The 26,154-nt window shown below is 47.2% G+C and overlaps 5 protein-coding genes and 1 long non-coding RNA gene across 6 annotated transcripts; 3 read left to right on the forward strand and 3 right to left on the reverse strand.

Moving 5' to 3' along the window:
* Nucleotides 1-504: 504 nt before the first annotated feature.
* LOC112341724 lies at nt 505-962 on the reverse strand. The gene is made up of 2 exons (XR_002990658.1): nt 688-962; nt 505-601 (listed from the first exon to the last, which is right to left on the reverse strand). It is a non-coding gene; the product is annotated as an uncharacterized LOC112341724 (long non-coding RNA).
* Nucleotides 963-3,094: 2,132 nt separating this feature from the next.
* LOC9638617 (AT-hook motif nuclear-localized protein 23) lies at nt 3,095-5,441 on the forward strand. Its single transcript, XM_024662321.1, has 2 exons — nt 3,095-5,083; nt 5,129-5,441. Exon 1 carries the CDS (start codon nt 3,740-3,742, stop codon nt 4,811-4,813), a length of 1,074 nt encoding a protein of 357 aa, XP_024518089.1. The 5' UTR covers nt 3,095-3,739; the 3' UTR covers nt 4,814-5,083; nt 5,129-5,441.
* A 99-nt stretch (nt 5,442-5,540) lies between these two features.
* LOC9638071 (uncharacterized ATP-dependent helicase YprA) lies at nt 5,541-10,973 on the reverse strand. The gene is made up of 26 exons (XM_024662348.1): nt 10,806-10,973; nt 10,360-10,752; nt 9,910-10,305; nt 9,794-9,862; nt 9,623-9,745; nt 9,411-9,560; nt 9,242-9,361; nt 9,114-9,193; nt 8,971-9,065; nt 8,846-8,913; nt 8,657-8,793; nt 8,499-8,606; nt 8,374-8,449; nt 8,191-8,327; nt 7,986-8,145; nt 7,759-7,935; nt 7,594-7,710; nt 7,386-7,541; nt 7,165-7,332; nt 6,999-7,111; nt 6,828-6,951; nt 6,677-6,772; nt 6,560-6,622; nt 6,440-6,499; nt 6,346-6,392; nt 5,541-6,236 (listed from the first exon to the last, which is right to left on the reverse strand). Exons 1-24 carry the CDS (start codon nt 10,971-10,973, stop codon nt 6,440-6,442), a joined length of 3,354 nt encoding a protein of 1,117 aa, XP_024518116.1. The 3' UTR covers nt 5,541-6,236; nt 6,346-6,392.
* A 69-nt stretch (nt 10,974-11,042) lies between these two features.
* Nucleotides 11,043-13,335, forward strand: LOC112341740. Its single transcript, XM_024662349.1, has 3 exons — nt 11,043-12,396; nt 12,459-12,634; nt 12,696-13,335. The coding sequence occupies exons 1-2, from the start codon at nt 11,043-11,045 to the stop codon at nt 12,497-12,499; spliced, it is 1,395 nt and encodes a 464-aa protein (XP_024518117.1). The 3' UTR covers nt 12,500-12,634; nt 12,696-13,335.
* Nucleotides 13,336-14,268: 933 nt separating this feature from the next.
* Nucleotides 14,269-16,631, forward strand: LOC9638618 (3-hydroxy-3-methylglutaryl-coenzyme A reductase 1). Its single transcript, XM_002988471.2, has 4 exons — nt 14,269-15,426; nt 15,507-15,688; nt 15,747-16,093; nt 16,192-16,631. The coding sequence occupies exons 1-4, from the start codon at nt 14,582-14,584 to the stop codon at nt 16,480-16,482; spliced, it is 1,665 nt and encodes a 554-aa protein (XP_002988517.1). The 5' UTR covers nt 14,269-14,581; the 3' UTR covers nt 16,483-16,631.
* A 4,216-nt stretch (nt 16,632-20,847) lies between these two features.
* Nucleotides 20,848-22,491, reverse strand: LOC112341741. Its single transcript, XM_024662350.1, has one exon. The coding sequence runs from the start codon at nt 22,489-22,491 to the stop codon at nt 20,848-20,850; it is 1,644 nt and encodes a 547-aa protein (XP_024518118.1).
* Nucleotides 22,492-26,154: the final 3,663 nt, after the last annotated feature.

A 26,154-nucleotide genomic window follows, 5' to 3' on the forward strand; every position in this document is an offset into this window, starting at 1 on the left:
AACAGATGGCAGCAAGAAGGATTCAGGAAAAACAGCAGCTTTCCTATCTATGCATTTTTAAAATGTTTTTTTCTTGAGGGGTGTTTTTGTTTTGATGCGGTCCAGTGCAATGGATCATGGGCTGCTAACACCTCTCCTCAGATGAGTCAATCAAGCATTGGCAGCTGTAACATCAATCCAATCTCATCAGGAAGGATTGCAACTGGGCGTCAATTTAAAAAAGAAAGGCTGGTTTGCATCCTGTCCCTTGATTCGGCCCACATCCGACGGCGGTTCCAAAGATTCCTGTTTCTCGAATTCGTGGCCTTGGTTTCAACTTGAACGTCAAAACAAAGCCAGCCAGCCAAGGAGAAAAGGTCCCACGTTTCCAGATTCTCCTGCTGCTCGATGCATGGACGGGGCATATTCCCAGTTCCAATAGATGAAATCATTATAACTGGAGAGGCACCTCCCCAATTATGAAGTCAGCTATAGCTTGCTAGAGTCGTCTGGAAAGCAAAGAGAGAAAAGAGAAGAAGAAACGTACATACAAATCGTTTGATGATTGACATTATGTGTGCGGTTCCTTCTGGAAGCCTGAGGTTTAAGCCTGGCAATTACTCTATCTTAAGAAAGAGATCAGGAGATCAGGAGCTCACCAGATAAATCATTCCATTTGCAGCTAATTTGGAAAAGGAAATCACCCACCTAAACTTAGCGTTCATCCCCAAGTTGTTCTTCCAGATAAGTTTGTCTGTATTGTTTGCTCCTGTTGGCTGACAGAGACCTCATATTTGGAGACCCAAAGAGACCTGAGAGCTGTTGTAGCAAAAGAAAAAAGAGACCAGCAGGGATTAAAATACAGCAGGCAAGCAAGGCAAGCAAATCACACCTCCAAGAAAAACAAAAATCTTTGATAACCAGCAAACACACACAGCAACATCACATGGGCTGTTTTTAATCCCTCCTGGCAAGAAACACCAACAAAGAGGTATAGAAGATACATACCTCTCATTGGAGAGATCTTGGAGCAGCAGCAGCAGCAGTAAGCATGAGCCCAGTGGTAAGTTTTTCTCCAGCAAGGAAGTAAGACTTCGGTCACTTTGGCCATGTGTTTGCTGGCTGGCTGGCTGGATCATGTCATGTCATTACACTCTGGCAGCAGAGAAATTCCCTCCCTGTTCACAATCATAGACTCTTTTGATCCATCTCTTGTTTGTTTACAGCATCTCTTGTTCAAGGACTGAGAAAGAGAGGGACGAGCATTAGATTAGATTAATTAGCGGCATATAAAACGATAAACGAGTGAATAAAACAATGGAAGCAGACATACCGAGAAATACCTCTGTATAGTGTGCGCGCGCGCGCATATCGCTATGCGGTGTGTGTGCCACGATGATCCAGCCAACTTGTTGCTACACCAAAGTCAAATTGCTGTCTGTGCACGACGGCATCATCACGCGGGGACGCGGTAAAAGATGGTGGGCTGCACTGTCTGCTGGCTGTTCAAACCAAAGGCAAGACTCAAATTGATGAGCACGGAAAAACTTACGGCCGGGCCGAAAGTCGCTCGAGCCATCTAGTCGGTCGATGATCTTCCAGCCATCTAGTCGGTCGATGATCTTCCAGAGCAAGAGGTATTTTTGCGTTGGACCAGAGGTGGTAGGCAAGCAACAGTGGTGATCGCCAGGAACGAACGCTCTCCTGGAAAGAAGAGAAAGAAAAGCAAGAAAAGCAGGGATTCTTAGAGTTTGATTAAGTCTTGAGAGACTAAACTTACGTGCTTGTCGCTCTGGCGATGTCGGCCCATATGTCGCTATTCATGAACAGGAACAGTGCTGCTGCTGCTGCGGTGCTGAGCTAGTGCTGCGAACTTGAACGATTCCTTCCTTCTCGGCCAATATATCCCACAAATCTGGTCCTCTTTTCTTTTCTTCCGCTGGCTGCCTAGCGTTGAGCGCTCGGTCTCATGAACCAAAGGGACCCATCCGGAACACCACCTGCGCGACACGCTACCTCAAGCGGAGGACCCGGCGCTGGATTTCTTTGATTTTTCAATCCTGGAGGGCTCTTGAAAGCCAAAGCTTTTGTGGAGCGTCCTGTCTTGCTTTTCTTCTTTTTCTTCCGCTTTCGATAACTCGTTGTTCTTTCTCCGCTTCCCTCCTGTTGTTATGTAGTATATTTTTCGAGAGAGCTGCAGTCTCTCCATTTTTCTCCGCTCCAAATTTCTCGTTGATGTGTACGAAGCCCCCTCTTCTTCTATCATTTTCTATTCATGGCTCGGGGCGGTCTCAGTCTCGTCTGAGTTAGTTTCGCTGCTTGGCTCGTCCGCTCGCGTCGCTCGATCGCTCTTGTTTTCTTTTCCTCTTTCCTTTTCTTTATGGTTTCTTTTTAGTACTCGCAACTTCGTCGCCCGTTGGTCGGACAGTCCTCTCCTCGTTTTGGCTTTTCTCCAGATTTCAAGTGCTTCTATTTCCGCTCCTCGCCGCATATAATATCACCCTCACATTCTTTCTGTCCGCCGCTCCATGCAAATTTCCTGAAACCCAACGAAAGCCCATCAGCGGAGTGAGCACTTCCAAAGCAAAGTAGCTATGCTATATAGTTCTCTCTAGGCAGCAGCCACTCCCACATCCCTCACAAGCGCAGAGCTAGAATTTCAGCGAAGTGTGTCTGTACCTGGAGCGGAAGCAGCACTTGGAGCAGCACTTGGAGCAAAGCAGCTCAATCTCGCTCTCGTTGGTGCCTTGGAAGTGTTAAAAAATCCGCCTTGTTTGAGCAGTAGCAAGAACCGAGGTAATAGGTGCTATGGAGTGACCGTCGTCCATGTGCGGCCTCGTGCAACACTGTTGCTGTTGAATCCTACACGTGCACTCCCAGTTGTTCATCTTCCCGTTTGCTTGTGGAGCTATAGCCTGTGCTCATATCCCCAAATCATCACCTCCCTTTCCTTCTTCTTCTTCTTCTTCCTCTTCCTCTCTCTCTCTCTCTTTCTCCATCTCCATCCTTGCAAATATCAATCAAGAGTCCTGGAAAAACAAAGCGCTGAGAGAGAGAGAGAGAGAGAGCGTGAGTATAAAAATGCGTGGCTTTTTTTATGTACCACTCACATCAAATCACTGAGAGCTGAGCTGCCCGATCCTGCTGCTCCTGCTGCTGCTGGCTGGTTATAGACCTCGGTAGATGCCTCTCCACTTCAAGCTGTAGAAAAGGAAAGCCGGGTCTTCAAAGCTGTGCTTCTTGTACTTCATATATTCGGCTCTTGGTCGCGTTTTTAAGGAGAGAATCACAACAGGCCGCTGCTGCTGCTGCTACTGCCGCCGCTGCTGCTGCTCCTCCTCAAGCGTGTATCTCTAGCTCTTTCGTTGCTACCTCGTCTCCTCCTCTTCCCCCCACTCTCTCGCTGCTCTTTAAGTTTGAGAGGTAGAGCTACAGTTGAGCCTGATCTGAGTTGAGGCCGAGAGTTTTCTTCGATTTTCTGCTCCAACGTTGCAGCAGGTACTTGGTTTTGTTTCCGCAGGTCATGGGTCTCTCACGTAGGCCGGAGAATGCAGGGAATTCTCAGCTTTGATGGTCAGTTCAGTCCAGGGATAAATAACAGTCTCATAGCAGGTGGGTTGGAGATGAAAACGAAGAGGAAAAACTCGCTCTTTTGGCCAGTTCTAGAGCGCGACAGCAGCTCCCGCATTTTCTGGTAGCAAGAGAGCACACTGCAGCAAAGGCAAAGGGTTAGTACAAGCTAGAAGATAGATAGGAAAGCATGGATCCAAGCAGGCTTGGTCGTTTGCCTCCTCCATTCTCGTTCCAGCCAATGCAACCCCTCCAGGAGCACGACCACGGGCAGCAAGGTCCCTCCCTGCACAACTCGGAAGAGGATGAGTACAGCAACAGCAGCGGCCAAAACACCATGACTCCAAGCAACAAAGGGAATGGAAACAACAAAGGCATGAGGAAGGGAATGGGGAACAAAGCCATGGGAGAAGCCGGCGAAGTTGTCCGCAAGCCCCGAGGCCGACCACCCGGCTCCAAGAACAAGCCCAAGCCGCCGATAATCATCACCCGTGAAACAGGAACTGGCATGCGTCCACACGTTCTCGAGATCGCCTCTGGTTGCGACGTCCACGAGTGCATTGCAACCTTCGCACGCCGCAGGCAGCGCTCCCTGTGCGTGCTCGGCGCCAGCGGTACAGTCTCCAACGTGACGCTGCGGCAGCCGACGGTACCACCCGGCGGTAACTCGGCCTCGGTCTTAACTCTCCACGGACGCTTTGATATCCTCTCCATGTCCGGCACCTTCATGCAGCCCACGGCACCGCAGCCTCTCATGCCAATGCCGCTGCCGCCAACTTCGTCACCGTCTCTTTTCGGCGGTGGTGGTGGCGGTGGTGGTGGCGGCGGAAGCAATGCTTCTAGTCCGTCCAGCATGCCAACTTGTCCGAGCTCCGGACTCACCATCTCCATGGCCGGAGCGCAGGGACAAGTCATTGGAGGACTAGTCGTAGGGGCTCTCATGTCCGTAAGTCCGATACTGGTGATAGCCGCCTCCTTTCTCGGACCTTGTGCAGAGCGCTTGCCTCTGGACGAGCACGAGCAGGATCAGCACGGGATGCTGAACGGAAACAATGGAGGTGGACCGGGTCTTCCTCCACACCACTTGGCTTTAGCCGCTGGAGGATCGGGAGGTGGTCCTTCGGGAGGAATGGGTCCTGGCAGCGTCCCCAATGATCCTTGCGCCATGTCTCTGTATAATCTTCCGCAGGTGTCGCTGGGAAACCAGATAACTCCAGATATCCTGGCTTGGGCTGCTGCAGCTGGCGGAAGGCCCCCCTTCTGATCATTCATCGTCTCTTCTTTCGCTTCATAATCTTCTCTAAAATTCGTTCGTGCTGCTGCTGCTGTTGTTGCTGCTGCTGCTTCCTGCTGCTTTCTCCGAGAGTTTCTTCACTGGGAGCTAAAGATCACTAGCTCTCAAACCAGATTTTTTCGTCTTGTTCCATCTTTTCGGACACCTGCACCTGCAACAGCGAACGATTTTGTCAGAGGCTCTGGAATTTTCACGAAACTGGCACGTACCTCCTGATTCGGCGTTCCTCACATTCATGCGGTACGCTGAGCTTTTTTTAATCTCTTTCACTTCCTCTCTTCAAAGGCCTGCTGCTGGAAATTTGGCTGCTGAAGGAAGCTGTACAAGCTCGATTTGAGTTTCCAGCAGCTCGTGCAGCGCTCGGATGCTGACTTCACTGCGCGTACGTGTCTACAATTTGATCCCGAAGATTCAAGTCTCTGCAAGCCCGGAGCGAGGCTCACTCTAGCTAGGCCGTGGACTTGCTCGAGACGACAAATCTCCGCTCCATTGGACAAGAAAGGAGCTGCTCGGAATGCTTGTATAGATTGCTGAGATAATTGCTCCTTCCTTTTCCCGCGTATCACTCCTCGCTGTAGAAAGCAAAAAAGAAAAAAAACAAAGAGAGCAAAATATCTAGTTAATTGTCATCTATGAAAAGAAAAAACGAAAAGAAATCAACTTTCCCCGCGCATTACTCCTCCGCCCAGCAGCAAAAGATGAAAACTTTTACGTGAGATTAGATCTTGCATGCAATCTTATAAAGAGAGATCCGGAGCAGCATTGCAAAAATGGACTCGAGATTCTCTTTTCGCTCAGAAAATGGCTTGTCCATACCAGCCCGTTCGGCGAAAGAATTCGACCAACATTGGCCATCGCTGCCGAGACGTGGACAAGACACAGTGATGGCTCTATTTCTCATCCTTGTGTCTTGGCACACACGTTCTCCCTGCCACAAAATGCTTGGCTTGTCTTGAGCTGGACAGCAAAATCTTCTTCCTTTTCCCAGTCAAGCCCCCATTACTACAAAGTTACTCGGCCTTACGACGATTCGTTTTTGCAACTGCAGAACCCCCCCACGCCGTGTTGGATCATTCATTTCCCACTGTCTCTTTCCCTGGACATTTTGATTCTGTGTTCTCCTCCTTAACTCCTGATTGTAACTTCCTTATGTGAAAAAGACCCCCTCTGTGCTGCTGCTGTTCTCTGGTGTGTTGGCTTTTCTTCCCATCTTCCCCTGTTTAGGACTCGAGAACGGAGGCTGCCTGCCTGCCTGCCTGCCTTCACTCATGCCGGCCTGGAATTGCCACTTTGCATGCAGCCTGTGATACTTTGCTAGTAACGCTCCAGAGGATGTTCTAGAAGTGCACTTAAACCCGCAGAATAGACCGCTTAAACTGGCTTTGCTCCCTGCCTGTAAGGAAACACAATGCCTTTTGGTTAATGGGATTCCACATCAAAAGAACGGAAGACAACTTGCCTCTTGCGCAGAGCGGACGGAAAGTAAAAAGGAGAGAACTTACATCGAGTGCCAGGCCTCCCACCAAATATTTGACTACCGAGTTTGGACCTACATTGACAAAAATGTATCTGCTTAGCTCCCACACACAGATCTACCTATGGACACGATGTGTTGGTGGCTTCCTCTCGCAGGGCATCCTCGGCTTTTATTACCCCCTGCAGGAAAGCGTACATCAGTGGTGAATTAATATAATCGACAAAATCTCAGCCCCTCACCTGAAGAATAAGGATGGCTGCCGTCTTATCTAGGACTTCATTATATTCGTCACATGAAAAGTACTGAAAATCCAGAGCTTTAGCAGCAAAACAAACAGTGTCGCTACTATTACGCACCTGAACGCAGTTTGGGCAACCAGTGTTCCCAGTACAGTCACAAGACAGCACTTGTTCCAATGCCGCCTGGAGTAACTCCGCAAAAAGTGGCTGCGCCTGTAATACAAATGCAGGTTAGAAGGAGGCGCTTGAACTGCTAAAGATTTTTCACCTGAGCAGAAATCCCGATGCCACCCGGACAACGATCGAAGACAAGCAACCTTACCGGATAATAACGTTTATCTTGGGGGTGAGCACAGTCTGTACCGACGTCTGACGGGTTGCACATGATATATCTGCAAGAGAAAGTTGATTTTCAAGCCTCTGAATCAGGAAAACTTACAGCGGAAGGACGTTTAAGAGTGCATGACAGGCTGAGTGAAGGCCAGCTCGCAAATCAAGACATTTGGCCTCAACAGCTTCCTTGACTTCGTTGGGAACACGAATCCAAGCCGCCTATAATGCAGACTCAAGTCGGAAGTCCTTCCACGCTCAAGTTAAAATTTCACCTGAGAATCGTACGAAACGTTTGGAAGGTGAAGATCAACTGAATCGAAAGTTTCATTCGAAACTTCCCAGATCTTTCGAAATCCAATCCAGGACGTCGTTATTTGGCACCTGTTCACTTGTGCACTCGTGAGCCGGTATTTGACATCTGAGGCTCTTTTTGGATAAGTCTGTTCATCTTCGTTCGTTAGCTTTCAGAAGCGATTCGCGAAGCTAAGCTTACCAGTTCACTGCCGACAACGTGCACGTCGGTGTAGTCTCGAGTTTTAGTATAGTACTTCACATCTGTTGGACGGCAGAAAGCCAACCTTTCCGTCAGGTTTAACCTGTTTACCAAAAACTTTTTTCCCTGATTTATATATACTGCACCTTCGTAAATCTGCAAAGATTATCCTCGTAAAGCTTTAGTACGACGATATCGGCTTTGAAACCTGAAAGAACGCTCTATTTGCTTCCACTTCTTCAATAACCTTGCTAGTAACCTCATCGACAATAGAATACTTGTCTGGATCGATCGCTCTGATGCTGAAGGTAGCCGAGGGTAGCTTCTGAAATGACAACACAAATGAGAGTCTCCCATATGTAAAAATACGTACAGCTTCTCCAATGTAAGTCCAGGAATTGACGATTGAGCAACTCGGATGACGGGCAACGCATCCTTTTCGGACAAGTTCCGATATTGCTCCATCCAAGCTGGTACTGAAATAATCTTCATCGTAGACACTATGCAGATGATGTTCAAATGCTGCGCACGTCAGATGCTGTCCCAGGACCTGCACCGAGAAAACATTTTCTGAAAATGTGTCACTGTCATCTTTTATACCTGTGGATTGTGAGAATCAATCTGCGCGTTTTCAATGGGCCTCGAAAATAGTCTCAAAGGTTCTTTAAAGAAATGCTGGTCTAAAGGCCCTTCAAATGCCACGTAAATTGATAAGGACGTCTTCTCCCTTCGGCCAGCTCGTCCTGCTTGTTGCCACAAGCTGCAAACACGATCAGGCCATACTGACGCTTTTAAACAGTCTCACCTTGCCACTGTACCAGGAAAGCCAAGATGCAGCGTGGCATCCAGGCTTCCAACGTCAATGCCAAGCTCCAAAGCGCTTGTTGCGGCCACACCACGGAGCTTTCCTCCAAACAGATCCTTTTCGATGCGTCGCCGTTCCTATCGAAAAGAGCCTTATGAGATATTTGAATAACGTTGTCACGACCTCTGGAGTGTAGCCCGCGCGATACGCTTGAATAGTGTGGACTAAATCAGGCGCAGTTTCTTTTAAAACACCATGACTGCAAAAATGATGTCAACCATAATACTCAAGAGCAAAGGATAATTTACGTGTATGCCAAAACAAGCTCGCAAAGTTTACGAGTCTTGCAAAATGTTATGCACCGTAGTCCATGTTGCACCATTTCGGCAAAGAGATACGCAACCTCTAGAATTGGGCTGCAAAAGGGGCAAATGCGTAAACCTTTCAAAATGTCAAGAGCTTGCACCTGAACCGCTTGGCTGGCTTGTCGTCTCCAGGATCCTTGATCCCCCGGACGGGAGGATTCCAAAGTAAAAACAGCTTTTCACCGCATGGGCTTCCATCCTCAGCAATGGACGTGACCTCTCTCAGGCCTGTAAGCTCCTAGAACAAAAGAAAAGAGATGAAAAAACGTTTAACTTAACCAACACGATACCATTGTGTGCTCCCTTGGGTTTGCTACTGTGGCGCTGCAGACGATAAAGGTCGGCACAGTACCGTATACTGCAAAACAATGCCGGTAAACGCCAACAAAAGTATACGCAATAAAAGAAAACGAACAATGAGCACATATGCGCCGTAACCGACGTAGGATGAGAGCAACGTGACAACCAAAAGCTCCTCGATACGCATGAGCTTCATCAATCACTAGGTGCCTGGACGATACACGTAGTTAGACAACAGACTAAAGCCATCCCGCTTACCGGAGGTTTGAAAGAAATCGTGCAAATTGTTTATGGAACGGCAAAATCGAGCAATGAAGCATGTCCGGATTAGTTATCAGCTGAAGTCAGGTGCAAAAGATTAAAGCATATATCAGAGAGAAACTTACGATTCTGGCCTTCTCTCGTAAAGTTTGCCTTTCAGCCTGACTCGTATCGCCGTCATACACTCCCGCCGTTATATCATTTGAGAAAGCTAGCAAAGCCCGTAATTGATCTTGGGCTAAGGCCTGGAAAAGGATAATTCTTGAGCTAGATAAAAGAACACCGTGGACTTGCCTTGGTTGGAAACAAATACAAAGCACATGTTTCAGTGCTGCTTAACATAGACTCCAAAACAGGAACGTTGTAACACAAGGACTTCCCGCTTGCGGTAGAGGTGGAAACTACAATGCTTTTGGACATCAAAGCGGCATCCACTGCCAATGCCTGCAAAAAGGACGAATAAGAAGAAACGGACATTGTTTAGAAACTTCTTTTGGTTTGTCCACCTGGTGTGTATAAAGTCTAGCAACACCAATGTTCTTCAAAGCAGTTTTTGTAGCATTTGAGAGCTCACCTTGGAGCATACCAAATTCAGCATGTCGGCATTTCAATCTTTCGCAATGAATTATCTGTAACACTTTCCGCGTAAGATATATTGAAGTGAAAAACAAACTGACCTGGCCAGATGTTCCTAGCACTTCCTTCAAATGCTCTACCATTTCAGAAGCTGATAGTGTCTTGACATCCTGCTGAATCAAATCAGATAGAAAACAGAAAATGCTCTCGAACAGACCTTGCAATGTTCTTGTCGTCGATTACTTGAAGAACCTGAATTTGCACGCCATGGGACTGTGCGTGCATATAGAAGCGGACCTGTTCTTAAAACTCCACCGGGAACACGAAGCTCCTTTGCATATGAACGCATTTGCTCCAATGTAACATCAGACTCGACGCCAGTCTTTGCCTGCATTGCAAGTAAATTCACATCGTCAGGAGACGACACCCATACCCGTATGTTTGAAATTATATCGTTCACAGCGTAATCGAAGGCTGCTTTTCTTCTCTGAGTCAGCTGCGTCAAAGCACTGTCCGACATATTTCGTTTACCATGACAGGACTTTGGAAAAATTTCCATGGTAATAGAGACGTCCTGAGATTCGTCTCCTGTCATACATTTCACCACTATCACCTGCACGAATGAAGACAAAGAATGAGTGAAGTAACGATTTGCCGATCACCTCACCTTAGGACAAATAAAAGCAAGATCTTTGATGTCCGCAAGAGTCACAACTTCGTCAATGTTTGTGCATGAATGCTGCAAAGCACTCTTGACAGATGCCCACGTAAGTTCGATCCGGTTCTTCTCCAGAAATCCACACACAGAATTTAGAGCGTTGAAAACTCTCTCCATCCTTTGGAGTGATGGAGGATACTCGGAAGAACTCTCTCCTGGATTCGTATACTGTTTCCTTCGTTTGCTCGAGTCGGGAGGAACCGCAACACTGGCGCTGGAACTTACATTCTCCGCTGGAGCATCGGACGAAATTTTCGTTCGGGCGTGAGGCACACAGGCGATGAAATCTTCGTCTTGCAGCAACAGCGATGAGATCGGCGTGCTAGGGCTGAGATTCACTCCCTGCAAGCGCAATCCCTCGAAATTCATTCACACCCTGGAAATTTCTCGCTTACCTTGTGGATCAAATGGAATCGCTGCGCTGCGGCTCCATCGTCTAGCATTGGCCACTTCCTCGCGACGAGAAGATCCCTGAGCTCCTGGATCTTCTTCGCAGCAGCTAGAGCGACGAGAATGCTTTGCCCGTCGAGCGTTTTGACGCGTACCAGTGCATCGTCGTCCATGGCTAGGGCTTTCGTTAGAACCCTAGTATTTTCCCGCGCAGAACTTTATCTTAGGGTTTTTAGCCAGGGATGAAAATCTGGGCACTCGCCGCCGCGGCCGCTGCCATTCTCGCGGCGATCGTCTCCCAGTACACGCTGTGCAGGGATTTGCTGCTCTCTAGGCTAGGGATTTGCTGGTTAGGATCATCGGGAATAGCAGTAGCCCCAGCTAGAAATCTCTCGCTTCTCTGGATGGCGCCATTCTTCTCTCCCAGCGGCTATGGCTCCGAGGCGCTCTCCTACGTCCAATCCCTCCGGGGCGGTGAAATTTCGAAGATCAAGATCGTCCAGCATGGGGATTTGGAAGATTATCAGTACTGGAATGGGCTCCCTCGCGAGACAAAGAAGCTGCTGCTCAGGATGAATGGGGAAGAAATCCAGCTCAGGGAATCCATAGTCATCTGTCACAGCGAGCCGGGAGCTTGGTTTCCACCGCTTTTTTCGACGGTTCCATGCCCGCCTGGTGATTATCGCGAGCCTCTCTACGTCATTGGCAGAACCATGTTTGAGACCGATCGCCTGTCTCTCGAGCACGTCAAGCGCTGCAATGCCATGGACGAGGTATGGGTTCCTTCCCAGTTTAACGTGGAAACTTTTGCTTCCAGTGGAGTTTTACGCTCCAAGTTGGTCAAGGTGCCTCAAGCGGTTGATACGCATTTTTTCGATCCCGGGCGAGTCACTCCACTGAAACTCTCCACAGCAGGCCGGGTTTTGGGTCGAGGTTCTGAGGATTCGGAGTTTCTGGCAAGAAGTAGCTTCGTTTTTCTCAGTATCTTCAAGTGGGAGACTCGGAAAGGCTGGGACGTTTTACTACAGGCATTCTTGGAGGAGTTTTCGGCCGACGACGACGTTGCTTTGTATGTGTTGACGAGCTCCTACCATTCGGATGGCCATTTCGGTGACAAAGTTTTGGAGTTCACGCGAGCGATGGGATTAGAAGAGCATTCCAGCGGCTGGCCTCGAGTTTACATCCGTGACGCGCACGTCCCACAGGTTGATCTTCCGCGTTTGTACAAGGCCGCCAGTGCTTTCGTGCTGCCGTCTAGAGGAGAAGGCTGGGGGAGGCCTCACGTCGAGGCCATGGCTATGGAACTGCCAGTGATTGCGACCAACTGGTCAGGCTCCACGGAGTTCATGACGCCCGACAACAGCTACGGTCTAGCAGTGGAGAGACTGAGCGAGATCAAAGAGGGAGCTTTCAAGGGACATAAATGGGCCGAGCCGTCGGTGAGCGAGCTACGGAGCCTGATGAGGCGGGTGTTCACGTACCGCGACGAGGCAGGAGCTAAAGGCGTACAAGCAAGGAAGGACATGGTGACCAAGTACTCTCCTGAGAAGATTGCCGACGTGATCCTCAAAGAATTACTCCGCATACAAAAGCAGCGTAAGTTTTTGTGATTTCGTTTGCATTTCGGTCTCTTCCAGAAGTTTTGACTCTGTTTACAGGTGACAATCGCATGCCCGATAATTGGTCGGTAGCTTTGTGAGATCTTATTCGCTAAGCCGGGTGTAATTTCAAGCCATGAATTTCTATGAAACTTTCCGTGATTGCGGGTCGCAATCACGACCAAAATTTCTCCGTGAGCAAGGGAGCCTATACGAAGGACTTCCAGAAAATCCCGGTAACTTTTGATTCTTTTTCTTCAGAAAGTCGTTTTCAAATTTGACAATCTCCCCGTGCAGAAGCTGTATATTCACAGAAGAAGTTCCACAGACCAGCCAAAGCGAACCTGTCAACCATATTACCAGAACTTCTCACCTCGTGTAAAACTGTAGCTCGGTATTCTGTTTTGACATCGTATTTTAATTTTTCCAGGAGTTTCCATATGAATCAAGCCAAGACGACCTGACGATGACAGACTATCCTGCCAACATCAAGCAAAGCACACGTATATGGGCATCAGTACGATCAAAGTGAGTGGTGTTTCAAGCACGTAACTTTTACAAATTTCTCGCACGTTGCCTTCGCATTCGCTTGCAACCACTACTTTCGACTTTTACAGGATGCCTACGTATCATCTGTTTTCCTTCACACATGATGGTGAATAGCCGAAATCTTGGTGGTGGAGCAATGGGTGACGCTTGAGATCTTGGCCGGTGATAAATCGAGCTCTTGGGCGCCACAAAACAGGTATCTTGCACATAACACATGCTCCAGGTGCGAACAGTGTCTCCCAGAGACTTTCTTGTGTGTTTTACGTCGATAGATTGATAGATCTGCGCGAGCCGAAAGGCTTCGTAGGCAATCTATTTTCTTCCCAGCATCAACCTATCGATCGTCCTCTCCTATAGCTACACGAAAGAGTAACCTCTTTTTGACTTTTGACTCTTTTTTTTCTTTTTTTTTTTTGGGTGGAGTTTTGACATTTTTCTTGGGAGGACAGAGGCAGTGCATATGTGTTGCCTCTCAGATGCCCGAAAATGCCATCTGTGTTTGATCAGGCGGAACGTCACCTTCGTTAGGTATGAGCCAACTTTTTCTAATTAGGAGATAATCGGCACTAGTCATTGTAATCATAGCTCTAATCGAGGTGCGAAGATGGAAGCTAGATTATTACTTCTAGCCAAGCCCAAAAGCCTGCATTAGTAGCAGCCTAGATGGAAGCAAATACCAAGTCCAAAAGCCTGCATTAGTAGCAGCCTAGAAGGAAGCAAATACCAAGAGATGCTTTTCAAATTAGATGCTTCTGCATGAGATTTGTAGTTTGAAACTTGCATTTTACATACATCACTCTTATGTTTCATGATGAAATAGTATATACTTGCACACTCAATTTGAAGTCAAAATATATATATGTTGAAAGATTCAACAGTGTGGCGACACAAATTTAGGTTAGACTTCCACCACCTTGCTGAAACTTCTCCCCGGGAAATGTTGTAAAAAGAAGTAGAGTTTACATCGTAGCATACGACCCAGTATTGCACGACCCAGTATCACATGCCTTTGCCGCTGGCAACAGTACCACAGCGATACGATCTCGATTTGCCGCTTAAAGTAATGGCAATGGAATCTTTCTCATAGACTATCCCTAGAATATTCAGTCAGTTGAACTGAAAAAGGACACCACATACCGTTAACCCCAAAATAAAAGGGCAAAAACCAATAGAATAAGGAACGGCCACGATCGCTCCGGCGCATCTGGGCCGTCCGCAAGATTGTCCACGCAATAGAAAGGCATCTGTGCCGTCGGTGGCCGGATCCAACGGCTGCTGTTGCGCCAGGGCGATGTAGCTGGATTTTTCACCACTTGTTTGGTTTGTTTGTACGTATGCCCTGGGCGCTGCTTCTTCATAACTGTGTGCCCTCCATTCCATGGGCGCTCAAAGGCTTGCTTCTTCCGGGCTCTCTCTTGTCATTCCAACGAGTGGAAGATCTTGATCCATATCCTAGGGTTTTGATCTCCGGCCGAGTCTTGGATCCCAGAGATTGGCGCCGGGAGTGGCGCCTGGAAGAGATCGGCTCGGGTAACAGCGTCTCCCTTTTTCCTCGGTAGCGGCTAGGATTCTGATTGATTTGCGGCCCCGCGGTGCGATCGATCGCTCAATCTAGCCCGAAATATCGAAGATCCATGGCCAGCGGCGGCAGGAATCTGCATGTCTCGCCCCGGCTCGCGTCGGATGCGCTGCCGCTGCCCGTGAGTGTGACCAACAAGCTCTTCTTGATCCTTTTCTTCTCGGCGTCCTACTACCTGATGCGGCGATGGAGGGAAAAGATCCGGACCTCGACTCCATTGTACATGCTGACGCTGGAGGAGCAGCTAGCGGTGATCACCCAGATCGCCTCCTTCATCTATCTCATCGGCTTCTTCGGCATTGAGTATGTCCAGAGCGTCATCAACAAGAACGCTGATGAGGACGAGCGGCCCGCCGCCCAGCACGAGATCGCCAGCAAGAGACCGCCCGCGGAGCTCCTGGGGAAGCCACTGCCGGACAACAACGACGAGGATCTGGCACAGGCAGTGAGCTCCGGGAGGGTCGCGTCCTACTCGCTGGAGACCGAGCTGGGTGATGAGCTGAGGGCCGCGTCGGTGAGGAAGAGGGCGATCGAGCTCAGCACTGGGCGGTCTCTGGAGGAGCTGCCTTTGCACGGGATGGACTACAAGAGCATTGTGGGACAATGCTGCGAGATGGTGGTGGGCTACGTCCAGATCCCTGTGGGTGTGGCCGGTCCCTTGCTGCTGGATGGTTTGGAGTACACTGTGCCGATGGCTACCACGGAGGGATGCTTGGTGGCGAGCACCAACCGTGGTTGCAAGGCGATTCATCAGTCCGGCGGTGCCGTGAGCGAGATTTTGAAAGACGGGATCACTCGGGCTCCCGTCGTGAGCTTCTCGTCTCTCAAAGGTGCTGCCGAGCTCAAGTTTTACCTCGAGGATACTAACAACTTCGACACCATTTCGACCGTTTTTAACAGGTGAGTTGAATGGTAGAATGGTTTTGGAGCATTCCTGTAGTCCTGCTGCTGAGCTGATGGCTATTCTTTTTTGATCGCAGGACGAGTAGATTCGCCAGGTTGCAAAGTGTTAAATGCTTGCTGGCTGGTCGAAACGCATACATTAGATTCTGTTGCTCCACTGGTGACGCAATGGGGATGAACATGATCTCCAAGGGGGTCCAAAACGTTTTGGACTATCTTCACGATGTATTCCCCGACATGTGTGTTATCAGCGTCTCTGGTAAATTTCCTTGAAGATGTCTTGTCCCTTGGTCTGAGTTGCAAACTTGTCTTCCCAGGGAACTTATGCGCTGACAAGAAGGCAACATCAGTGAACTGGATCGAGGGGCGAGGGAAATCCGTCGTCTGCGAAGCGGTGATAAAGGGCGACGTGGTCTCCAAGGTCTTGAAGACATCGGTGTCCGCCCTGGTGGAGCTCAACACGCTCAAGAACTTGGTCGGATCGGCTCTCGCGGGTGCCGTTGGTGGATTCAACGCTCACGCCTCCAACATCGTCTCGGCCGTGTTCATCGCCACCGGCCAGGATCCGGCACAGAACGTCGAGAGCTCGCAGTGCTTGACACTCATGGAGGCAACCAACTGTGGCAAGGATCTCTACGTGTCGGTGACAATGCCATCGGTGGAGGTACGCTGAAGTTTCAAAAGTTTTCCTGTTTGTTTATCTCTCTGCTGGTGCTTTGGTCTAACCAAGCTTTTTCTTTCTCTTGCTTTTTGCTTGCACAGGTTGGAACGATCGGTGGTGGCACGCAGCTCGCGTCGCAGAGCGCTTGTCTCAATCTGCTTGGAATCAAAGGCTCCAATCCCGACTCGCCGGGATTGAATGCGCAGACACTCGCCAGAGTTGTGGCTGGCGCTGTGCTCGCTGGTGAATTGTCGCTCATGTCTGCCTTGGCAGCCGGGCAGCTGGTCAAGAGCCACATGAAGTACAATCGATCCAGCAAGAACATCGCTGCCGCTGGCGAGCAGCAGCAGCAGAGCTTGGACGGATTGAGGCAGCGATGTTCGTCGTCGTGAAGTAAATACAGTTCTCTTGCCTCGAAGAACAAAATAAAAACCAGAGAGAATTTTTTTTTTAAAAAAAAAAGCCATGGTTTTTGTTTGGTAGTATTATATAATATCTCGCCTAGATTTCGTGTAATATATTAAAACTACTGTTTGGAGTTTTCGTGCTTATTTGGAATTTGGTTTGCGTTCGTTTAGCGTTCAAAGATGAGCCTCGTTGAGGTAAGCAAAGACTTTGAATGGCAATTAAAGAATAATTTTGCGGCTGGCAACGCATAGTTGTATTCCAGAACACTTCTACTTATTGGTTCTTTCAACAGAGTTGCCATGGTTGTATTCTAGAACACTTCTACTTATTAGTTCTCTCAAGAGCTCCAAGAGAGAAGAAAAAATGGAGAGAGGCTTGAATTTTTCTGAGAAGTATAGAGAGAATGACCGGTTTGTGGTCTATCGCACTATCCCTGCTGAATTTAAGAGTTTAGTCCAAGAATTGACTGGCATGAACAGCACAGCTTCTTCCAAAAATCCTGGAAGGGCAAATGTGATGGGAGCGACAAACTGTCAGGATAAATCTGAAAAGTTAATAGTAGAAGATGGATATAGTCTTGGAAGTATAGTCACAAAAGCTATACAATAATGCAATATCAAGCACAAATGTCCTTTTGATCATTTTAGATAATAATATAGATCTTTATCTATTTAGAAACAAATATCTTAACCTTGCAAGAGAGGCAATGTATGAATAAAAATATATTAATTTGAACATTGAAAGAAGTACAAAGATTTATGGCTAAGAATAATGATATAAAGAAAAATATAAATAATAACATAATTTTAGTTTTATTTATAATTTTTGGTTTGCTTAGGGATGGTAATGGATATACCTAGAATATTCTTGGATATTCTAGAATATTCTACTATCTAACGGTTGTTATTCATTTAGATTAATCTTGTATTTATAAATTATAAACTTTTTAAAACACTTTCTAGTATATTCATTAATCAACTTGTTACAAAAAGTTTATTTGTAATATAGTAATTATATTCCTTTAATAATTACCTCCTGTATAAATGCAATGCATTGCTTTGGTCCTTTTGATATTGATCTTTATGCTACAAAAGTATAAACCATGATAGATTAATTAAATAATCAAAATTAAATCAGGGCATTGCCTGAAGTATTTGTGCAAATCAAAGTTACATTGCTCCTTTCTGCTATAAATTTGATAGCTACAACAGTCCTACAAAAATATTGCATATGCAAATTATTCACTCCACTTGGACATATGACAGTCAATTTATTGCCTAGCATATTTAAACAAATCTCCTTTGCCAAATCCGCTTTACAATATGCTCAACCAGCTCTTTACTGGAAATGGGACAACATCTATAAGTATTGCATTTGGTATGCAACGCTCCTGTGCAGAAGGTTGAGCAATTCGAACTTTGCAAGTGCTAAGACTGCCAAAACAATCAAAATCAGTTAAAAACTCACCTTAACAGCAGCCATGAAAGTTTGATCCTTTTGAAGATTTTGAAGATGCACCGACACCCTCACAAAAGCAGAACTACGTGGTCCCAGATAGTGCTCTAAAGAGAAACAAACAACAAATATCAGAATCGAGAGCCACATAGAAACAGCTCACATAAAAAGATGCGCATGGATGCGTGGGTAGCCCAAATACAGGACTGATGTTTCCCACAGAGGTCCTTATTTTCCTTGTTCACCAACACGAAATGAGCACAAGAAAACCACTCAAAAGCATGATACCTATCAAGTCGACATTTGCAGTTCCAACAGCTTGGGTAGAACTTGGACCAACTTGGTGCATGGTGTCGTTGAGACCAATCTGTAAGGGAGTTAAATTAGTCATTACAGAAAACAATGAGATTTACTTGGACAAACCTCCAGAAGGCTGTAGTGACAATTAACACTAGAATATAAAAAAACTCAAGTCCCTAGGTAACAATAATTTTAATGTACTTATTCATCTTTGTGTTTGTGGAATTCCCTTCCACATTTTTAGTGCACTGCCTGGGAACAAAGAGGAACTAAGTTCTACATTATCTCCATTGTGCCCCCAAAATCTACTATATCACATTCAACAGCATGGACACCAAGCATGTCCCAGAGATCATTGTCAAAGATTGTGGTAGCAAAGACTTTGGCGAAAAGCTTGCTGCTATCAAGTCACGTAAAGAATCTTGGACAAAGAAGAGCCCGACCTTCCTGTTGACCCCAATGCCCTGGAGGTCCACCACCACGCACTTTCTAAACCCCACCGCGTCCACAGCATCCAGCTCCTTGACGGGATCCTCTCCGTTGTCAGAAAACGCCTTGATCAACTTCCTGACCGAAAATGCCATCAGCATGCCCCTGTAGTCCTCGTAGCTGACAATCCACTCGAGCGCATTGTACTTCAATGCCTTGGTAGGCACTGTGAGAAGGATGTTGCCAGTTGAAACCTGGTTCCGCCAGATCGTAGTATCCTTGTAATTCTCAGAAATACTTTGAGAAACCTCGTCTTGCACATGTTTGTCGATTACAAACGCAGGAGGCATGGGAATCAGGCCGAGCTTAAATTAAGAGACGCACCTGACGGCTTCGATACTCCTGATCTGGCATGCCTTCAGCGGCTCCATCGAGGGCGCCATCTCTGGGTCATAAAAGTAGGAAGGCAAGCTCCAGGTGCGCGGGATCTTCATGCTGGCGACGCAGGTCGGGGCAGTCTCAGTGAGCGTCTCGAATGTACTCGTTGAGCAATTCTAGGGGGCAGCCGCGCGCAGTGAACTCATTGTCGTAGCAGATATCGGAGAAGAGAAACAGGGAGGTGTCGTAGACGAGCTGGAGAGGAGGAGCAGGAGCTCGTGTGCATGCGCAAGCGGATCGACCAATAGCTGCAATAGCCTGATGTCAGCCGGGCTCTCGTGTATCCTGTACTGTGACTCACCTGGACACAGTCGCCGCCACAACCAAGGGTTTAGGTAAGTTCAGACACGTAAAAGGAAGAATTCAGAATGGTGGTGCATAAGTACCACTTTCACAAGATGCATGGTTGCATTGGACACTTCCTCCTCAATTCCACTAACCAGGGGTGACGCGCTAGAGCTCATGGTAATCGTGGTGATCACCACTACTTTTCCTGCACTGCACTTTCTGGTGGGAGTGAGTTCTCCGAGTAAAGTAGGCTTTGGTTTCTTCCTTTGGGAGAAACGTCTTTGAATTATGAAGGGATCCACACGCTCAGATCCCTCTTGGCACTCTCGTGTCTTCCACTCCAGGCCGCGGGTGAAAATGCACCTGTCTTTCACGTTGAAACCGCATAATCACCTTCTCATCTCGCTCATTCTCTCACGACAATCAACAAAGCTCGAGGACCACTTGTAAGAATGACCGCAAAGTTCTTATACCTAAACTTGGACGGCATGGTGGTGTGGCGGCGACTGTGTCCAGATGAGTGACGGTAAATTACGGCTGAGAGCTGCAGCTATTGTCGATCCGCTCGCACATGCAGCACACTTGCACGAACCCCTGCTCCTCCTCTCCAGCTCGTCTACGACAACACGACCTCCCTGCTTCTCTTCTCCGATCTATGCTACGGCAGTGAGTTCATGGCTCGAGAATCGCTCAACCAGTACATGACCAGCGCTTACTTCGACATCTGCCCCGACCTGCGTCGCCGGCACGCAGATGCCGCCTACTGGCCGACGCCCTGGAGCCTGCCTGCCTGCCTGCTTTTATCTATTCCCACGGACTCTCCCTGCCTCGTCCCCAATAAGTGCTTTCATTGAGATGCCACCCTCGATGGAGCCCCTGAAGGCATGCCAGATCAGGAGCATCGAAACTGTCGAGTGCATCTCATCGTTCGAGCTCGGCCTGATTTCCATTCCTCTTGTGTTTGTAATCGACAAAAGCGTGCAAGATGAGGTTTCTATTTCCGAGGAATATGAGTATACTACGATCTGGCAGAACCGGGTTTCAACCAGCAACATCCTTCTCGCGGCGCCAACCAAGGCTTTCCAAGTACAACGCACTTGAGTGGATTCTCAAGGATTACCAAGGCATGCCAATGGTATTATCGGTCAGGAAGTTCATCAAGGGGTGTTGATGGAATGGGAAAAGGTACTGTTGAATGCTTGTTGTATATAGTCATGGTTGGTCCCGACCGTTCCGAACGCCGACCGGCCGACCGCCCGACCGTGGTTATCGACCGGCTGTGAAAATGCCGAACGGCCGAACGGTTCACAAAAATTTTTTGATAAAAAAAAAAACATTTTTAGTAAAACCATATTAATAAAAGTAGAAAAACCAAAGTATTAAACCAAACCAAACCAAACCAAACCAAACCAAAGCATTAAACCAAACCAAACCAACTACTACTCATCTTCTTCAACATCTTCGGCAAGTTCCTCAACATCTCCGGCATCTTCCTCAACAATCACATCTTCATTTGGAAGATCTTCTTCGGCTAAATCTTCTATACCAAGAGATTCAAGCCTAGCTTGCATCTCTACAATCCTCATCCATTGTGGTTCGATTGCAATTGTGTCGAGATCAATCTCTAGGAACTTCATTCCTTCACTTTCAATACGATCCACCACTCTGGTGTTACTGTGTACATAAACTAACTTCTTCAAGTTCTCCGGAAGCAAGCGATTGCGTCGTTTGGTTTGGATCAAGTTCCAACTACTCCAATTTCGCTCAATTTCGCTCAAAATAGGAGCTACCATAACCAATAAAGTAGAAGCGTTCTTCCAAAATTCATCATTGAAAATTGTTGTACAAACATCTTTGGCATCCTTTGTGTTATACCACTTTGACGATTCAAATTCTGCACTCACTATGAATCGTCGAAGGCATGGGAAAACATCTTCATGCTGGAGCTGGCTGACCATAAGAAAGATGTAAGCAAATCGAGTCTTCGCAGGCTTCATGAGTTCTCTAGAGCAGAATTTTCGAAATAAAGCAAGTAACATTGGCTTCTCAGTTATGAACTTCACGATCTTCTCACAGTCATTTACGATCTTAGACACCCAATCAAACTTCCCAATATCCTCCAATAACAAGTCCAAAACATGGCACACGCATCGATTGTGTAAGATAAAGGGGAATTCTTCTCTCATATGTTCCCCCATCGATACACAATTCGAAGCATTGTCAGTGATGACTTGAACAACATTTTCAACACCAACATCTAAAATGATGGGTCTAAGTTGCTCCCAAAGCCAAAGACCAGTCTTCTCTTCTCCTTTGGTGTCAACACCCTGCCAAAATACTGAGCCATGGATAGAGGTAATCATGAAATTTATGAATGATCTGCTCTTTATATCAGACCATCCATCAGTCACTATTGTACATCCAAACCGAGCCCATCCATCACGAAAAGGGGCTAACTTCTCCTTGATTAGAGTATAGTGACGAGTGAGCTGAGTAGTACGAAGCTTTTTGTAACCAAGAATCCTCGATGTAGCACTAGGTCCAGCACTACAAGCGGCTGCGATCATCGCATGAAAATATGGGCTTTTCACAACATTAAATGGTATAGCATTCAAGAAAATGAACTTTGATATCGCATCATCTAAGTTCATGTTTCTTGCATCATCAAACATTTCCCCAATATTGCCATCTCGCATTCGCTTTCGACCAATAGATGATCCCTCATGGCCTATAGAAGCACTCATAGGCTGAGATTGACTAGCACTTTGTGTACCAGCTCCAGAAGCAGATGCCCCATCAAAATGCCTATTCTGTAGATTTGCTGTAGAAGGTAAAGACAAAGGGGCATTTGCGATTTGCTCCACAAACATTCGGCGAGCTTGGTTCTGAACATGAAGAGGAACATTTGAAGCACTACATGCTTCAATATCATGCCCAGAAACTTTAGCAAGATGCGCCTTGATTCGTTTCGGCGGACCGCCATACATTTTACCACAATAATTACATTTCCAACGCCCAGCTCCTTTGCCGGAAGCATAAGGAGTGAGCTTGGTAACATGGGACCATGCCCAATCGGGCGCCATCACTCAATTGTGCCAGAATTGCTATGAATCTCTAGAATCAAATCTCTGAAATCACTGGAATTTCCAATTTAGGGCAAAAATTTCAAGCGTTGCGGACTGCGCGATTTGATTTGCGAGGCAGCGAGCTGCTCTGCTCCACACTCAATCGAAAGCAGAGGCAGTGGTGATGGCAATCGAAAGCAGAGGCAGTGGTGGTGATGGCGATAGCCGCTGGAGCATCAGAAATCTAGCGCAATCACAATTTTTTTTTTTCACATTTTTTTTTTTGCCGAACAGAATACCGAACGGAGCTGTCCGACCGCGTTCGGCCGACCGCGTTCGGCGGCGGTCGGAATTATGGCCGAACGCGTTCGGGACCAACCATGTATATAGTCTTATATACTCGTTCATCTCCTTTAATCTCTTCTAGATTCCTGCTGCAGATTCCTATGTCCTTGACACCTTGATTTCTGCTCTAACACTCCCCCTTGATCTGATCCATCCTAGAGATCAGATCGTATCACTTACTCCCCCTGGGTTGGTACGGCCCTAGCTTGTGGTGAACTGCTGTGTCTAGAGTTGCCTTTGTAAGCAGCTCGCACTCTAGGCATGGAGCATTGGAACCAGTAGTGGCTCATCTTGGAGTTCCAGCAGCTCTTTCTCATCGATCCTGAGCTCCACACTCACACTCGTGATTGCACAGCATGTACTGGTATGCGATCATGTTGTCATTGGACTCCTCAGCTCCGGTAAGTATCAAGGAATAAGCTTTTCATGCTTGACCTGAAGAGGAACCTGACAAATCGCCCTTCTCCTCAAATTCGTGCTCCATGCGCTCCCATGGGCATCGCCGCCATGATCACAATCCCATCAGTAGCAAGTGTTGAGATCTTCCTGAGAAAGTCTTTATTCTTTCCATGATGTGACTGGCGATCAACTGTGTTGTCATTCAGGGTTGTTCGCAGTTCAAAACGTAGAGTGTTTCTTTAGCTGCCCTCCATAGCAGCATTGCATGCTACACCATAAAATCATTGCATTAGTGAATTAAAATAATATACCTGGTTGTAGATTGTTTATTGTTTATTGTCAAAGTTCAAAATCCTAGCTCGTGGACGGTAGCTATGTTGGCCCGGATAGTCTCCCTCACCTCCGCATCCTCCATGAAAGTGTCAACGAACATGGTGATCCCTGGAGAGAGCTCTGGCATTCCATCTGGGCAACAAGCTCTCGAGCTCCACACTCCTCAGCACACAGCTCTTGCATCAGCTTGCCACTGCTGTCCTGGATCGAGTTGCTCTCCAAGAAGAACCTCGTGGTGTCCTTGTCTGAGTGCCAGAAGGAGCACTCGTTCAAATATATGACTTGAGAAACACGTTCTGGTAAAGCATCTTTTTTTTCTCCCCCTCAGAATGTAGTTTAAGATCAATGAGAAGAAACACTTGCACTCCTTAAGAAGTTTTCAATATATTTGTGTTGTGAACACGTAGAGCCCATGTGACATTAGGAGATATTACAAACTTAAAAACTGCTTATCGGGATTTGTCATTTTCTCGCTAGACCTGTAGAGTATTTGGGAAGACTGAATACCAGATTAGTCTATTACCATGTAAAATTGTACTTTCCCTAAGTGAATTCACTATCTCCTTGGAGGCTCCAAGAGTGCTATGGAATTGTATTTTCCTCTAAGAGTGGCAAATCTACTTAGTACTAATATAATAGTATCCTGTAACCTGCCCACTTTGGTTTAGTCCCAGAAATAAGAAATACCTTGGTCTTGCATGTAAGTATAAAAGAGTAAGTGTTGTACCTGTCCGTAAATGTTAAAATTGCTACCTCCTAGATTTTAGCATTGCACGAGATGCATCTTATCATCTTCTTCTCCTTCCTACCATGCTTGTATGGTGTAAAAATTTGGAAGGAGATTCCAATGTGAGGCCAGAATTGTATGAAATTCTGCCAAGAGACTCCATCTTTCATCTTCACAATTTCATCTTGACCATGATCATTGGTGCAGAAATCTGGAGGGAGATTCAATGTGTGGCCAGGGTTGTATGAAATTCTGCTGAGAGACAACATCTTCATCTCCAACTCCAAGACCTATTGTCAACTAGAACTCTTTGAAATTCTTCAAGAAAGAAATGAAAGAGTGGGTCTGATCACAATGGATCAAGTTACAGTCCGCTCTGTTTAAGAAAACAAATATTGGAGTGACAGTTGAAGTTGGCTCCATAAATCATCTCCAAACATTGAAACCAAACTTGAATAATATTGAGATACCTTAGTTTTCCAGAAAGCCTTCATTGTAGCTGTATATCTGATCCTTTGGCCTTCCACAAGTAGTTGACAATGCCAAGCTGTAAGTTCAAACTATGCGAATAAAAAGATAGGAAAAAGAACCCATGCCCTCAACCATCATCAAGACAATCTCTGTGACAATGGGTGAAGGAGACTTTGTTGTGCTGCAGCAAGACCTCAGTAACATCCACTGGTGGTGTATCTCACAATCGCATGGCAAACTCGCCATTTTCGTCAATATCTGCACCTCTGCAAGGCGAGACAGACTCTCGGGACTAAGATATATCCCCACACCATGGGTCCAAAACCATGCTTGATGACATCGTTTCGAGAACACCCGTACCAAGCCTGCTGCAAATTTGCATCCCCGCCTCACACCTTGGTCGTGAGATCGCTGAGCATCTCAAATGCTTCTCGGCGAGCCTGACTGCCAGGACAGTCATAAAGAACTTTTTACACCAAAGTAACAGGCCACCGCCGAGAGTCACCCTAGCCCCGCTAGAAACGCTGCTTTGACGTCGACGAGTTTTGGATCGCCAGCCTTGAGCTTCGCGAGCCTGCCACCGCTGGAACCCACAAGATTGGAGAGCTTGTTGCGGCTAGAAGTCACGTCTTCCACTTCACCACCCTCATGGAACAAGCCCCGGCCGTGTCGATGGTAAAGCTCGAGCTTCCTTGCAGTGCACTCAAGGAAGCCTTTCCACCGCCAAGGAGCTTCTCCACATCGTCGAGCAATCCAGGGCCCTCAATGGCTGGATCGGGCTAAAAAAACTCTCCAGCAACCGATTGAGTTCCTGTATCCAGTCCCGGTGTATGCACAAAGAACACTGCCAGATGACAGCTCGCAAAGAAAGTCTCCGCGATTTCCCTGCGCAGTAGGTCTCGCACAGAGCAGCACTAATTTCCACGGGGAAATCCTTCTGAATCCCTGCTGTGTATGAAATCTGCTGGTTGCTAAGTGGACTCCTTCATGGCCCTCTAGGGACACTATCGCCTGGACTCCGGGTATGTCCACTGCAAGGCTGCTTTTGCTGCGATAGTCACCTTCGGATGCCTGTTAGTGCCCATCATATCACTGCCACCGTTGCTAAGTGTCAATCTCGACGGTGCCTCCAGAACAAGATCAACTTGATCGGACCCGCTTGCTCCACCAAATTCTGTTCAGCCTTATCCTGAACATGCCTCATGTTCAAGCTCTTGACTGCTGAGCATCGGACTTGCATGCAAATCCAGTCAAGATTGGAAACACTGCTTGCCTGACCCTATCACTGTTCCATGCAGCTTGCTGCCGCATATCAAAAAACCTCTACAGAGATAGAGTGCGGGGGGCTGCCAACGCAGTAGGGATCAGAAAGTGCGTGGTGGTGGACCTCTGGGGCATTGGCAATA

The sequence above is a fragment of the Selaginella moellendorffii genome, unplaced genomic scaffold, assembly GCF_000143415.4.
Source record: "Selaginella moellendorffii unplaced genomic scaffold, v1.0 SELMOscaffold_89, whole genome shotgun sequence".
Taxonomy (NCBI): Eukaryota; Viridiplantae; Streptophyta; class Lycopodiopsida; order Selaginellales; family Selaginellaceae; genus Selaginella; species Selaginella moellendorffii.